Source organism: Lasioglossum baleicum, chromosome 1 (assembly GCF_051020765.1).
Source record: "Lasioglossum baleicum chromosome 1, iyLasBale1, whole genome shotgun sequence".
NCBI classification, from domain to species: Eukaryota; Metazoa; Arthropoda; class Insecta; order Hymenoptera; family Halictidae; genus Lasioglossum; species Lasioglossum baleicum.
In genome coordinates this window covers 7,385,090-7,398,769 of record NC_134929.1, presented here as the reverse complement: position 1 = coordinate 7,398,769, position 13,680 = coordinate 7,385,090, and the positions used below count along the sequence as shown (strand labels likewise).

The following is a 13,680-nucleotide window of genomic DNA, read 5'->3' as shown; positions in this document are numbered from 1 at the left end:
TTTTAGAGGAGCTCAATTGAAAATGTTGATCGCACTGAATTTATTTCTTACTGTGGTAAAATTTCACAATATATCACAGCACAATAATTCCTGCAGTATTTTAGGTTAGCTTGTTTGGTGAGGTTAGTTCTGTGAATACACTCAACAAAATTACGATAAAGCATACATGTATATTAATTATACACGCACAAGGTGAAATCCTGAAATTATAAATTAACACGTTTATATAATTCAGTAATATTATTTTTTCGAAAATACCTTGTAAAAATTCTCCCCACTTTCTGCGTCCTTTGTCGCGGTTCGCCATATTGAAGTACAATCATATCAAAATTTTTATGAAATCAAGGAATACGATTGTATGTACTTCTAATCCAGTCGATAAATGAAACTCAGAATCAACAAAGGTACAAAGAAGTAATTCGAACACACGCTATTGTCTTTGTCCTTTCAGTCGTATCAGCCGTCAGATTTTTCAAATAAAACGTGCGAAAATTTTGATCATATATTTGATCAACGAAAATTTTGAAAATATAGTTCTAAAATATTCTTTAGTAACTACAATTTCTTGTACATCTTGAAAAACACATATATAATGGTGTTTGGTTATAATGCATATATTTTAAACATCAGAAATTCTTGAAATTGGACAAAATGCTATTTTAGAACTATTAATGAAATCTTACGAAATCGAATAGTAAATTGATGCAATTCGATGTGCCAATATGACAACCACAAGAACATGTAATATAATTTCTAATAATATTTGATTGAAAACAGAAAACGATGATAAAGAACATTATGTTCAAAAGTAAATAATTTGTGAATTATCGTAACACGCTGAAGATTTCTTACGAGTAACATAAATCATTTTCATTTCGTTCCAGAATACGCATAAGTCAGCATAAGTATATATATAAAAATTAATGTTATGAATTATGAACTTATGCCAGAGCTTATGGAAAAGCCACAGTGAAAAGTACAGTGCATACTGAGAAACTGAAAGTTGCAGCGCCAGATTATTTGTTCGGGTCTTGAGTGAACTAAAGTGAATAGAACTGTTTTCATAGCAGATTTTTTAATAAAGTTTCAAAATCACTTCGTTCTTTTTAATTATTATTTTCACGATGAAGTCGAAGGACATTTCTATCCTAAGTAGAAGGCCAAATATTTGTTTGCAACAAGTGATATTTTAACAATTTATAACCTCAAAGTATAATATTTTTAACAAACATTCTTACCGGTAAAATGTTAGCTCCACTTGTTATTATTAATCGTACATTAACAACCGCTACAAGAAGCAAGCGGCGAGTTGTGGTGACAGGAATGGGAATATTGTGTCCGCTAGGAGTAGGTGTTGAAAATTCCTGGAATAATCTTATTAACTGTAAGTCTGGTGTTACCAAATTGACTGAGCCAGATTATGATAAATTACCTTGTAAAATTGGTAAGATTTCAATAAAATATTCGTATTCTTTCAATAATTAAAGTAATTCTACTCGTTTCCAGGATTGCAAGGGTGCGGGATGCACCTTCTTATTTCTCGATATTACAAAGACAGAGTATTTCAGTAGTCAAATGCACTAAATAGATAGAAGATCAATCTGGGCTGCAGTCGCCTTCAAACTCCTATTTCTATGTTTACGAGGCATAATTTACATTAGAGAGCTATGTAGTACCTTTACCCAAGTATCTCATGAGTAAACTGCGGATCTTTATTCATTTATGGCTTCTGAAATTTTTCAAAAAAGGGTGCAATATAAAATTTGACAGAATTTAGTACAATTTTTATTTTTTTGAGATCTGCAAAGGCTTCGACGAGGCTAAAGCTGAAATGTTGAAGAATAAGAGAAAATTATAGAGGAAGAAACATAAACAATTTTTGACCTTGAAAAACTATGTCGAAGGAAAACCCCATCTTTGCATTATTGAGGAATGAGAAGGCACATCCTTGCAATTCTGGAAACGAGACTACCCCCTTAAATATATTTAATTACTCTGGGATAGGAGCATTAATACCTAAAGGAAATGGACCCAACGAATTCAACATACAGTCTCAATTCTCGAGCAGTGAGTTACGTACGATGTGTTCTGCCACTGCTTATGCTTTAATAGCCACAGAAATGGCGTTGGAAGATGCAAAATGGAAACCAACCGATGAAATAGACAAGCAAGATACAGGTGTAGCAGTAGGTGTTGGAATGATAGATTTAGTTGACGTGTGTACAACATACGAAGCGCTAAAGAAAGGATACAACAAAGTCAATCCTTATTTTATACCGAGAATTTTGCCTAATATGGCTGCAGGACAAATTAGTATTAAATATGGTTTTCGTGGACCAAATCATTCTGTATCGACAGCATGTGCAACTGGAGCGCACGCGATTGGTATACATTTTAATGAATACGAATAGTTCACTTCAACTATAAATAACTAATATTTAGCTTAATATTTAGGCGATGCGTTTCGTTTCATCCGTGGTGGACAAACATCTGTAATGGTCTGCGGTGGAGCAGAAGCGTGCATAAGTCCACTTGCCATAGCTGCTTTCTGTAGACTTAGAGCATTAAGTACTTCGAGGAATGATTGCCCAGAAGAAGCATCACGTCCATTTGACAGAGAAAGAGATGGATTTGTTATGGGAGAAGGCACTGCTATACTAGTATTGGAAGAATTAACTCATGCACTTTCAAGAAATGCTAAAATTTATGCAGAAATGTTAGGATATGGTTTGTCTGGCGATGCGGTGCATTTAACTGCACCCAGCGAAGATGGTACCGGTGCCATATTAGCTATGGATAGAGCTGTGAAAGATGCTGGTATAGACGCCAGTGAAATTACTTTCATCAGCGCGCACGCGACTTCCACTCCCTTGGGTGATGCTATCGAATTAAAAGCTATAGAATCATTTATGGGGCAACATAGCGAGAATGTGACTGTTTCTAGTACAAAAGGGGCTCACGGTCACTTATTAGGCGCAGCAGGAAATTTAGAAGCAGCTTTCACTGTTTTAGCCATCAAACATGGTGTAATACCACCAACATTAAATTTACAAAATCTGGATACAGAAACATGCTTGAATTTTGCCCCGAATGCTAAAAAAGATTGGAAGCCAGTATCAAGACGTGTAGCTCTAAAAAATGCTTTTGGTTTTGGTGGAACGAATGCATGTTTATGCGTTGCAGACTACAAAGAATGAGAGAAAATATTGAACTAATATATATCGTGAGAAGAAGCATAATTACACCCAACATAATATGAACTAGTCATTCCCTTGTGTACATTAATTAATACATACGTTGTATCTACAAAAAGGAGTCGAACGTATATGCATAATTCTGTTAATTTACATTAGAATAGCGTTTGTTGACTTATGCTAAGATTACAATGCCTTAAATATTCATATTTTTATATAATATAAAACGAAACTGATGTAATATATATCTTGTAAAAAAAAAACAGACTTTTAAAATTAAATTTGTTATATAAGATTGAAGAGAGAATATAATTTGAAATAATGTAGAATGCAATGTCTATTTTACAATGATTTTTATATAATATATTATAATTATTACAACATTTACGTTCAATTTGTTAGAAAGTAAGCCGCGCGCGCGTGTGCGCGTAACAGTTACTTCCAGAAAAATAAAACTCATATAAAGTATGTAGTAATTAATGAAGATCATCTACGCAATTGTTTATTACGTGCAATTGATTTAAAAATTTTCTAGCTAATACATGCTCACACGAATTATGTATTATAAAGAAAAATAAGGTTCATTTAACTCTGAACACTGATGTAATACATTCTTATTTATGCATTAATTTGATCATTTATGATTCCTGAAAACCAGTTGTCGGAATTAATCGACATTATATTTTCAATCTAATTCCTTTATAATTACATATTTTCATCTACAAAGTTGTCTTTTATTTCTTTTGAATTGAGCTGCATAGAACACAACAAAATTCAAGGCATAATCATTTTCATTACACCTCTAGTTTATTAGACGTAGTTTACTGCTTGCAAATAAACCATATATCATATGACGTTCTTACGATGTACATCTCCAACGATATTTTATTCACACAGGAAGGTTGTCCTCCAATAATAACAATTATCCAAAATACATCTATTGCATTCGTGTGTTTCTATTGGCAGTAAATCAATGTAAAAAAAAGAAAGATTGTATTCTATTAAGTAACTGTACCTAGTAGAAACTTTTAATTAGGAATGGTAAAGGGTTTATGATGGCTGCATAAGATAGCGAAACGTTTTCTAAGCGTTTGACGAAGTTCTTGTCGTTTTTCAAGAACTTGGCACATTCGCGATTTAAACTCCAACACTTCCTCCGCTGGAATATAACTTTCTTTTTCTTCGTCATCTGACAAATGGGACTCCTGAGAATCAATAAGCCATGTTACAAATGGAAAAAGAATAAACGCATCAAAATTGAAATGTAGAACATTAAACGCTTACTTCTAACATTTGCGTAAGCGTTAGACCGCCGCCCTTTTCCTTCAATAATGAGATGCTAGAATTGGAATGAACAAGTTTATCAGATGATCGTATGTCATGACAATCTCTTTCATGGTTACAACATCCATCACTGCAGGCTACTTCTGATCCTTCCGGTGTACTAGGAAGAGAAGAACTACTAATATTGTGTTCCGAAGAATAACCACAATCCTGCGACGATTGTTCACTCGAAGAACGACTTTTCCTCTCTGAAATCGATAATTCGAAACGTTTTTTCATTTCTATCCACATGTATCTCTTGCTTGGTTTTCCTATCCAACCATGTACTATGTCTTTCGTCATCGAGTGTTTACAATCTTCCAGACTATGCCAATCATCATCTTCAATTTTCTCCGAACAGTCCTGCGTATTGAACGACATATAAATCTTACAAGTAACGTTAATACATGCATAGAATGCATGTATTGATACATTGTATTATTACCTTACACGACTCGCAAGCTTCAAATAGTTCTTCTTCGGAAAGATTCTTAACGGGAGTGTTATGCTTTTTCGTTTGATTTGTCGTAAATTTCGACTTCGATTCAGACAAATCTTTCTTAAAACCATTCTTTTGTAGGTTCGACGTTTTTTTGGGGAATGCTAGCTGCGTCTGACTTTGCGATTGCGATATACTAGACGTTGACTTCTTTGTGCAGTCTGGACATTTACACGTAGGTGGTCCCTCGTTTTTAGGATCTAATACTTGTAACTGAAAAAGGAGTATAGCGTTTTTGAAATTTTCAGAAGTTCAGCCGTTCTAATAATTAAGCAACGTTGAATCAATACCTTATGTCGATCTACATTCTGTGTTGTGGGTTTTGAATCTGCACAAACACACTGTGTTTCGCAGCTACCACTTTGCCTTTTGCTTAAACACTATATGTATACAATTAAATGAATAACTAAACACGTTTGTTAATTTCGAAAATTTCGATGCTAAGGAGCAGCTTACCTCGCACGTATTTTCCTTTTCTTCCGTTTCGTAACGACGTTCTTTCTTCTTCTTGCGTTTTAAACGTAACTTTTCTCGCCGTTGTTTCTTCGCTATTTCTTCCCTCGTTAATTCTTCATATAGAAGTTCTAATTGAGAAATACCCTGCTTAACTTCTACAGCCATCTATAAAGAATCATTTAACCATGTACAAATTCATTTGCTAGTGCGCACTGAGCATTAATTTCACTATTAATACTTCAAAGTTCCTGGACAATGCGTCAACTGCAACAGCAGCTAGTACTTTACACACAGTTTCTTCTTCTCTTAATCGTCGATGAACTCTATGCAATCGTTCGGCAACACATATACCTAAACATGTAAGTACTTCTTCCTGAGCAATTTCTAATGTTTTTGCATGCCGTTCCCTGTAATTTCATGTGTCCTGTACTGATGAAATCCTGACACAAACTTTGTGATAATAAACGTCCGCAACTACGTACCTTCCCATGAGTTCTGGTTGAGCTCGACCAATTAAGGTATTAATATAATCTGTACTAGTAGGTAAATGTACATGTCTATCTTGTATGCAACGTTTAATTCCAGAGTATAGGGCGGCAACATAACCTGTTTCTTTCGCTGGCTCCGGTTCTGTTGTTAACAAGGAAGATGCTAATATCACCTTCGTTCGACATTCTCCACAGAATCTATAAAAGCATACACGATAGAAAATTTCAATTACAAATTACTTAAGGAGGTAGACTCGTTTCCAGGATTGCGTGGGTGTGAGATGTGTCTTCTCGTTTCTCGATAATGCAAAGATGGTGTTTTTCAGTAGCCAAAAAGTTTTATATTCACGTTTACGAGGCGTAATTTGCATTATTCTGCAGCATGTAGCTGTCACAGCTTTACGAATAATGCAAATTACGCCTCGTGAACATAAAAATAGGACTTTTGAAGGCGACTGCAGCCTATATAGATTGATCTTTCATCTAATGCTTTTAACTACTGAAAAACCCCATCTTTATATTATCAAGAAATGAGAAGGCGCATCCTGCATCCTTGCAGTCCGAGTCTACTTATGATCTTACCGATGTTTACGTAAATATGTGTCTAAGGTGGCGTCGAGAGTATCAGTTTCTATCAGAGCAAGTTCCTGTCGACATGGGAGTTCCATACAATCCCATACTTCTCTCCACGCACTCGGCAGTGGCCTCATACGTTGAATTTCCAATGAATGCAATACACATCTTCGTGACTTCTTACTTCTAGGTTGTCTTTCAACTAAACTATTTAACCTTGTGCTGTATAAAAACCAAATTGCTTTAGATTGTACATACTCGTAATAAATACATTACAATGTGAATGTCATTACCTATGTCCTTGCAACATTGTACATAATAATTGCGGTGATCCTAAAACGTCATCTTTTATCGATAGTAAACCCTCAGGTGTAATAATCAGAGGATCTAATGCCGGGTGTCCTGATTTCATGAGGTCGTAGAACAATCTTTCAACGCTAAATACATAAAATATAAAAATTCAATACATGGTATTGGGCCCCTGTCCTGTTTCAGGAGATATCTTTCCAGCTCCAAATAATACAGAGAAATGTATTCAGCTCCGAATAAGTACGAAAGTGGTCAAAAACGAACAGTTAGATAGAGCTTGTTATTTCAACATTATATGGAATTCATTTAGTGTTAATATCCTTTTCTCTTAAATATCTTGGAACAAGAAATATACGACTTAGACCACTTTCATAATTATGAGCACATATAAGTACAATATCATATAGTTTTTTACCTTCTCCTGCATCCAATACATGGCACAGCTTGACCTAGAATTGCCAGCATATCCTTGCATGTTACTTTAAACGATGCTTTGATTTCTTCCTTTGTAAGCATGTCCAATTTTTTCGTGAATTCGTCAAGCTGTTTACCACGTACTAATGGATTATCACAGATTGCTCCCAGACCATTTATATCCATAATCATCTATCGAAGAAGTTAAAATTATTTCTATAATATTCCATTATAAACTCTGATGTTATCTCGGTCGGACGATACATCAGATGATAAATTCGAATGTTATTTTAAAAAAGAATAACAAAAAGTTATATATATTAAATATAAAAAAATATTATTTCTTTCTTATTTTATGCTAATATAATAACTAATTTACATCCATAATCATTTATAGAAGAAGCCAAGATTATTCCTATGATATTAAATTATAAACTCCGATGTTATTTCGGTCAGACGATATATTCGGATGTTATTTTGAAAAAGAATAACAAAAAGTTATACATATATCGAATATAAAAAAAATACTAAAATGGTTCTCATCAGAATTATACGATTCTACTTATTTTATGCGAATATAAGAACCTACTATTTATACATCGCAATATTTGATAATTTTATTGTTCAAGTTTTCGTTTCGTTCGCTGCATAAATAGTATCTAATCAATGAATTAAAAAAAGAAAAAAGGAGCGACGTTTGACATTCTTTATTTTCGCAAGAAAACAAGCGAGTTTAAAATCATAATAATAGAACAACCGACAGTTGAGAGGCGACTATTGATTCATAGGAACATGAATCACGTTCGACGTTCGACTGCCAGCAATCAACGATTGTTAAGCGGAGTACCGATATTAAACACAGTATACTCCTAATTAGTTATGCCATAGGCATGCATTCATAGCCACGTTTAGGTTAAGTCAGAAATATCATAGAATGCCATTACGTAAGTCCTGTTAAGCCGTTAGTTTTCGACAAACGAATATATGTATTTGAGAATGTTAACCGACGAGAATTGTGCTCACCGTGAGATTCTCATCAACAATCAACGGCATTTGTCTTCGCGTCAAATCGACCGGGTCATCGTCCCGCCAAACGTTCACCAACTTCGCCATCGCTGTTGAATATCTTTATTACCAACGATTCGACATGCAATAACGTCCGATCTTGCCGAACGACACAATGCACACACGCTCCGAATCGTTAATCCACTGCCACGGATACACCAGAAAAATAAGTAGACGGTATCATACGTCTGCCATTTGCAACGAGTGGTTTCTCACTTCCGCCCTGCGTGCATTGTCCCGCTTCCCTCTCCGAGCGCTATCCTTATTCTAATTGCACATACCTGTCCCTAATCTCTTTCCTTTGAAGCCGCTTTTGGTACAAAGTCCCATAGAATGAATTGTCTGTTGTGTATCTGATAAAAGAATAAAAATTCGACGTATTCTACGTGTATTGTTTCCTTGCGAAAGACTCGAGTTATTCGCTAACGAAAAGCTGTATCAGTAGGACCGTAGAATTTGAGCAATTTTTTTTCCAGCGAACCTAGAACAAAAATAAGGTGGTACGCGCCTGAGCGCATGCCAGTGCGCATTATATTAGAATGATATTTATCGTTAAGGATTGATGAGGGCACGTACCGACTACTCGAAGCAAAAGAGAAGATAAAATATTTGCCAACTTGGCAGAGGAGCTAGCGTAATAGGCTCAGAAGGCGGTGAAATTCATATGTTCGAATGTTATATATGAAATCATCTTTTCCACAATTTTTTTCCCCTTCAGTATAATATTTCACAAAGACTAGTGTTTATAATACTTTACAAATATTTTTGAAATTAAACATATATGAACACGTATTGTTCTACGTTATATGTATATTGTCTACGTTACGCGTTGTAATTTCGAAATTTTGTACTTCAGAAATTCAAAATGAACCTTATATTCCCATTTTAAACACTATATATTTCAAACTTCCTTCTCGGTAATACATTTCGCTACAGAATCATTATATTATATTATAATCCTCTCTCTCTTTTTTATATCGTAATCCTCATTATTAAATATATACATATATATATATATATATATACACGCTTATAGTTATGAGAATTTGATGTAATATTACGTTATGAGTAGAGAAATAATGATCGATGTATTCAAAAGTATTTATATGTCCCGCCTTTCGCGTTCGAAACGCGGCGTTCTGTGGATCCGAGACGAGATCCGATTGGATCCGATCCGATATGTATATCAATGTATATATATATATACAGGCGTACACCAGCGTACACAGAGCATTCTTCGAGGAATTATGTATGTTTTTTGTTCAAAATATTTATACAATTATATGAATTGTATCGTTGCTGATTTCTTCAGTTATTGATTTCAATATTCACGACACATAAGTTCGTGTTGTGAATGTAGAAAGTTGATTACGAATAAAGCGTTTAATCAAATTATGTTTTCCAAGTATCTTTGGTTATTTCCACTGTTTATATCTGTATATCTTCTATACACGCACGATTATCTGAACAAAATAAAATTTGATGATTTTATGCAAAAAGGAATAAATATTATTGGTAATATTTATTCTAGTTTGGATAGAAACCCGAATTCAATTTCAGAAGCTAATGTGGATCAGAAAGTATTCGCACAGAATGAACTTGGAAAATATACAAACTTGAAAGATGGTTTATATATCTCGATATTAGGGCAAGTTTTCGATGTTACAAAAGGTGCAAAACATTATGGTCCTGGAGCTACTTATCATGTCTTTACTGGTATAAATTATGATACGATTATATTTATCACATATACATGTTTTGTTAATAATTTGTCATGTATATTTAAATACATGCGTTTGTAGGTCGAGATGCATCATTAGCTTTTATCACAGGTGAATTTAATGACGAAGGCTTAACAGATGATGTTTCTTCACTGTCTTTGCAGAAAATCAAAGCATTAAATGACTGGGTAAAATTTTATAATGAGAACTATATCTACAAAGGTTGGCTATAATTCGTAATATCTGTGATTGTAAGGAAAAACATTGCATGTCACATACTTTAACTTTTGACTTTCTTCTGGTAAAAACGTGAATCCTATACTCTAAAGTTCAATTAATGCATCAACTCAAATTTTTTAAAATTGTGACATGTAGCGTTCTTCCTTAGAACCGCAAATATATTCATAAATATTTCTGACATCAGAAGCATATTCCTTTTGATGTAGGCAAACTAAGTGGTAGACACTACCACGAGGATGGTAGTCCGACCGCAGAAATGCATAACATACAAAGAATGTTAAAGCAATCTAAAGAACTAGAATTAAACGAGGAACATAGGAAAAGGATGTTTCCTCCATGCAATATAGAATGGAAACCAGACTCTGGAACTCTAGTATGGTGTACTAAAAAGAGGTAGAACTTTTTGCAAAAATAATCTCTTTTGTCGAAACATTTTTAATCGATTCTTTTTAGTGGGGGAATAGCAAGAGATTGGATTGGTGTACCAAGAATGTTATTCGAATCTCCTGGTTCGCAACAATCTAGGTGTGCGTGTGTTAAGCTCGATAGCAAAGAGTATGAGGAAGCTAAAGGTATGCTTAGAGAATATGTCGGATGCGACAAACTTTCAATAAAATGCTCTGTAAAGATAGATAATACATAACTAAACATAGCATTATCGACGATATAGTAATACCTCAATATTCACTTCATCCATGTAAATATTTACTAGATTTTATTATTTTTTTATATTGTGCACTTACGAAACTATAATATTTCGACACTATAAATACAATTGTACATCATTTATGATAAAAAATATAGTATATTTATAAGAAACACTACATCGTAATTATTATTGTTCTCATTTCGAATAGACGTAAAACATTAAATGAATACATACTTACAATTAGAACATTTGTTTATTCCATCAGTCTTTTTCAGTTTATGTAATTTTACATGTTTGTTGAACATTTTCGTTATTGTGATTCAAGATGTATTTCATTGCACTTAGAAGATGCACATTTGTATGTGATTAAAAAGTTATTATTTAAATATAAGATCATATAAATGCATCAAATGAAGTACAATTTAAGTAAATTCGTAGATAAGCGAATAGAGAGCAAATTCAAATATATAATACATACTTGAATCAAGATGATATTATATGTAAAAAAAAGAAATTTAATATCATATTTGTATAAATCATCATGAATGAGGAAAATTATGTTTTTAATAATACCTGTCTTACAGAGTAAGTATATATGTAACACAAATGATATTACATCTTTACTTAAAAATACGTTGTAAAAGTGGATTCTTTCATTAGTACATACAATGGTAAGTGTCGTCCACGGCTGGAAGGAATGTGGGCCTGATTCGTTATTAGTAGACTGTGGATCTTTATGCAAAATAAAAACAATCTCATTTTATTCCTTAATAATCTGTTTACGTTTAAAACAACATTCACTGTTTTATATTCCATCCACTTAACTTCTTCATAAATGCATAAAAATCTGTAGTCTAGTTATTAGGTACTTAATTTTGCTAGTGTTCGAACTGACAATGTCGACAACCTGTGCCATTCTGCATGCCTTCTTCTCACCCGTATACAGTACTTTTATTTGCACTTTTCACGCAATATATATTAATATAATTATACAAAAAATTGAAAAACAGAGTTAAAAGTGAAGTTTCATTACGAAAAGAAAGATTATTTCAATAAATAAGATTTCATCACAACTCATTCTGCATTGTATTTCAATACTTCTGTATATCATTATCATTTTGTCTCGCTATTAATCTTTGCAGGGGATTCTGCTGTAATACTATTAAGTTTATCAAGCAACGTCTGCATAGATGCGCATCTTCGCTTGAAACTAATTAGATTCTTAATTTTTGCTCTCCTCTTCTTTAGTTTATAATCTGAAGGTTTATCTTGAAATTGTATCATACGTTTGTATCTTTTTACGCTCATTAATTTACTATTTTCATTTCCATCATCTTTTTCTTCATAAATCGTTTCCAGAGTATTTAATTTGCGTTTCAGATTTTTATGTAAATAATAATTTTTAGCATCTTCTCCTTCTTGTGTTTTGTTCTGTTTATCGTTCTTTTCCATTTCTGTGCTAGTTCGTTTTCTTGGTCTTAAACTGCATCTAACGACATATATAAATATTTTATCTAATAGAATCATTAAAGTGCTTTAACGCTCGGAGATACATTATAACAAATAACAATTATACCTTCTATTAAGACTTTCGCTAAGAGTTTGAGTAGGATTGATGCAAGATGCTCTTCGTCTGTGCGCCTTCTTTCTGCCAGTATGTGTAAAATTTGTATCTACCGTAAGCATTTCTAAACTGGCTGTTACAGCAGGTAAATTCATATCATCTGTATCGTGCTTTTCTTGTCTGAAAAATAGTAATGTGCGTTGAGACCAAACTAATTTTTCAAGAGCCACACGATTGACAAAAACAAACAATATACATTATTGAATTAATGATCCTTAAACTTCAATTTTATATTCTGACACCTCCTTGGAGCATAATAATATATTTTAAATAACTTACATTAGGTTCGATTGCGCTTCTTCCATTTGAATGTATGCATGTATTGGCCGGTTTTTATTCCAATAATTTCACTTCACTCCACCGATTGTGCTGTACACCAGTTTCTGTGTACACCAAGAAGAGTAACGACTAACGACGCACTCTTCCCACTCTTCCTACAAGTCCTGAACTATCGCTACATAACATACATAACCATAACCTGATAACCACAGTGAACCACAGTGTCGTAGCTGGTCGTAGCCAGTCGTAGCGACTGGTAGCGATGGTAGCGACACTGTCGCTGTCGTCGACGTCGTCGTCGTCCTGTCCAGCTTACACCCCCTGGTCTGGTCGCCTGTCGCCTGTCGCCGTCGAGGGCAGTGTTGAGTGTTGTTGTGAATGGTTGTGAACACGGTGCATTATACAGGTGTGCCGACTTAGCATCTCTGTAATGCTGAAATTTGGAGGCAGATGAGTCGTAATTCTCTGGCCGCCGCCAGACGGCGCATGGTTCCAGGTACCGCACATGTGCGAATGAGTATGATTGTGTGTATTCAGCAGCGCGCCCGCAATCCCCGCGATTGCAATCTCATTCGCACATGTACAGTACCTGGGACCATGCGCCGTCTGGCGGCGGCCAGAGAATTACGACTCATCTGCCTCAGTTTTTTGAGGGAAGTCGGCACACCTGTATAATGCACCGTGGTTGTGAACGTGAACTGGTACGGGGAAACTCGCGCATGCGCGGCGAATCCAGGAACGTATCTGCGTTCTACAGTACAACAAAAGATTTTGCGAAGCTATACGGCTATGCGGGGCGATCAAGGTACCCGATTTTGTACTTCAGTGACGCTAGAATCGTCGCGC

At 34.5% G+C, this 13,680-nt stretch overlaps 5 protein-coding genes across 10 annotated transcripts in view; 2 read left to right on the top strand and 3 right to left on the bottom strand.

Annotated features, from left to right (window-relative positions):
* Positions 1-564, bottom strand: part of LOC143212692 (telomerase-binding protein EST1A) — a 169,694-nt gene extending 169,130 nt beyond the window's left edge. Inside the window, exon 1 of one of the 5 annotated variants that reach the window (XM_076433782.1) lies at positions 259-564. In XM_076433782.1, coding sequence (XP_076289897.1) covers positions 259-307 — 49 coding nt within the window. In that variant the 5' untranslated portion in view covers positions 308-564. Of the gene's footprint in view, positions 1-51; positions 77-258 lie in introns of those variants that run through there. The other 4 variants (XM_076432154.1, XM_076435479.1, XM_076432975.1 and 1 more) reach the window with 4 other exon arrangements.
* A 399-nt stretch (positions 565-963) lies between these two features.
* LOC143221993 (3-oxoacyl-[acyl-carrier-protein] synthase, mitochondrial) lies at positions 964-5,452 on the top strand. 2 transcript variants are annotated; one of them, XM_076419912.1, is made up of 3 exons: positions 964-1,444; positions 2,005-2,385; positions 2,455-5,452. In XM_076419912.1, exons 1-3 carry the CDS (start codon positions 1,246-1,248, stop codon positions 3,195-3,197), a joined length of 1,323 nt encoding a protein of 440 aa, XP_076276027.1. In that variant the 5' UTR covers positions 964-1,245; the 3' UTR covers positions 3,198-5,452. The 2 variants fall into 2 exon arrangements, with proteins under 2 accessions (XP_076276027.1, XP_076276107.1); XM_076419992.1 differs by having other exon boundaries at positions 1,244-1,384; positions 1,507-2,385.
* On the bottom strand, positions 3,839-8,877 carry LOC143221851 (gametogenetin-binding protein 2-like). The gene is made up of 12 exons (XM_076447481.1): positions 8,603-8,877; positions 8,280-8,371; positions 7,258-7,448; positions 6,827-6,970; positions 6,543-6,755; positions 5,955-6,158; positions 5,711-5,879; positions 5,473-5,637; positions 5,307-5,396; positions 4,963-5,229; positions 4,479-4,880; positions 3,839-4,399 (listed from the first exon to the last, which is right to left on the bottom strand). The coding sequence occupies exons 1-12, from the start codon at positions 8,649-8,651 to the stop codon at positions 4,223-4,225; spliced, it is 2,163 nt and encodes a 720-aa protein (XP_076303596.1). The 5' UTR covers positions 8,652-8,877; the 3' UTR covers positions 3,839-4,222.
* A 635-nt stretch (positions 8,878-9,512) lies between these two features.
* LOC143207482 (neuferricin) lies at positions 9,513-11,103 on the top strand. Its single transcript, XM_076421062.1, has 4 exons — positions 9,513-10,037; positions 10,124-10,264; positions 10,489-10,675; positions 10,736-11,103. Exons 1-4 carry the CDS (start codon positions 9,716-9,718, stop codon positions 10,923-10,925), a joined length of 840 nt encoding a protein of 279 aa, XP_076277177.1. The 5' UTR covers positions 9,513-9,715; the 3' UTR covers positions 10,926-11,103.
* A 406-nt stretch (positions 11,104-11,509) lies between these two features.
* Positions 11,510-13,189, bottom strand: LOC143207761 (uncharacterized). The gene is made up of 3 exons (XM_076421570.1): positions 12,835-13,189; positions 12,508-12,675; positions 11,510-12,420 (listed from the first exon to the last, which is right to left on the bottom strand). The coding sequence occupies exons 1-3, from the start codon at positions 12,858-12,860 to the stop codon at positions 12,045-12,047; spliced, it is 570 nt and encodes a 189-aa protein (XP_076277685.1). The 5' UTR covers positions 12,861-13,189; the 3' UTR covers positions 11,510-12,044.
* Positions 13,190-13,680: the final 491 nt, after the last annotated feature.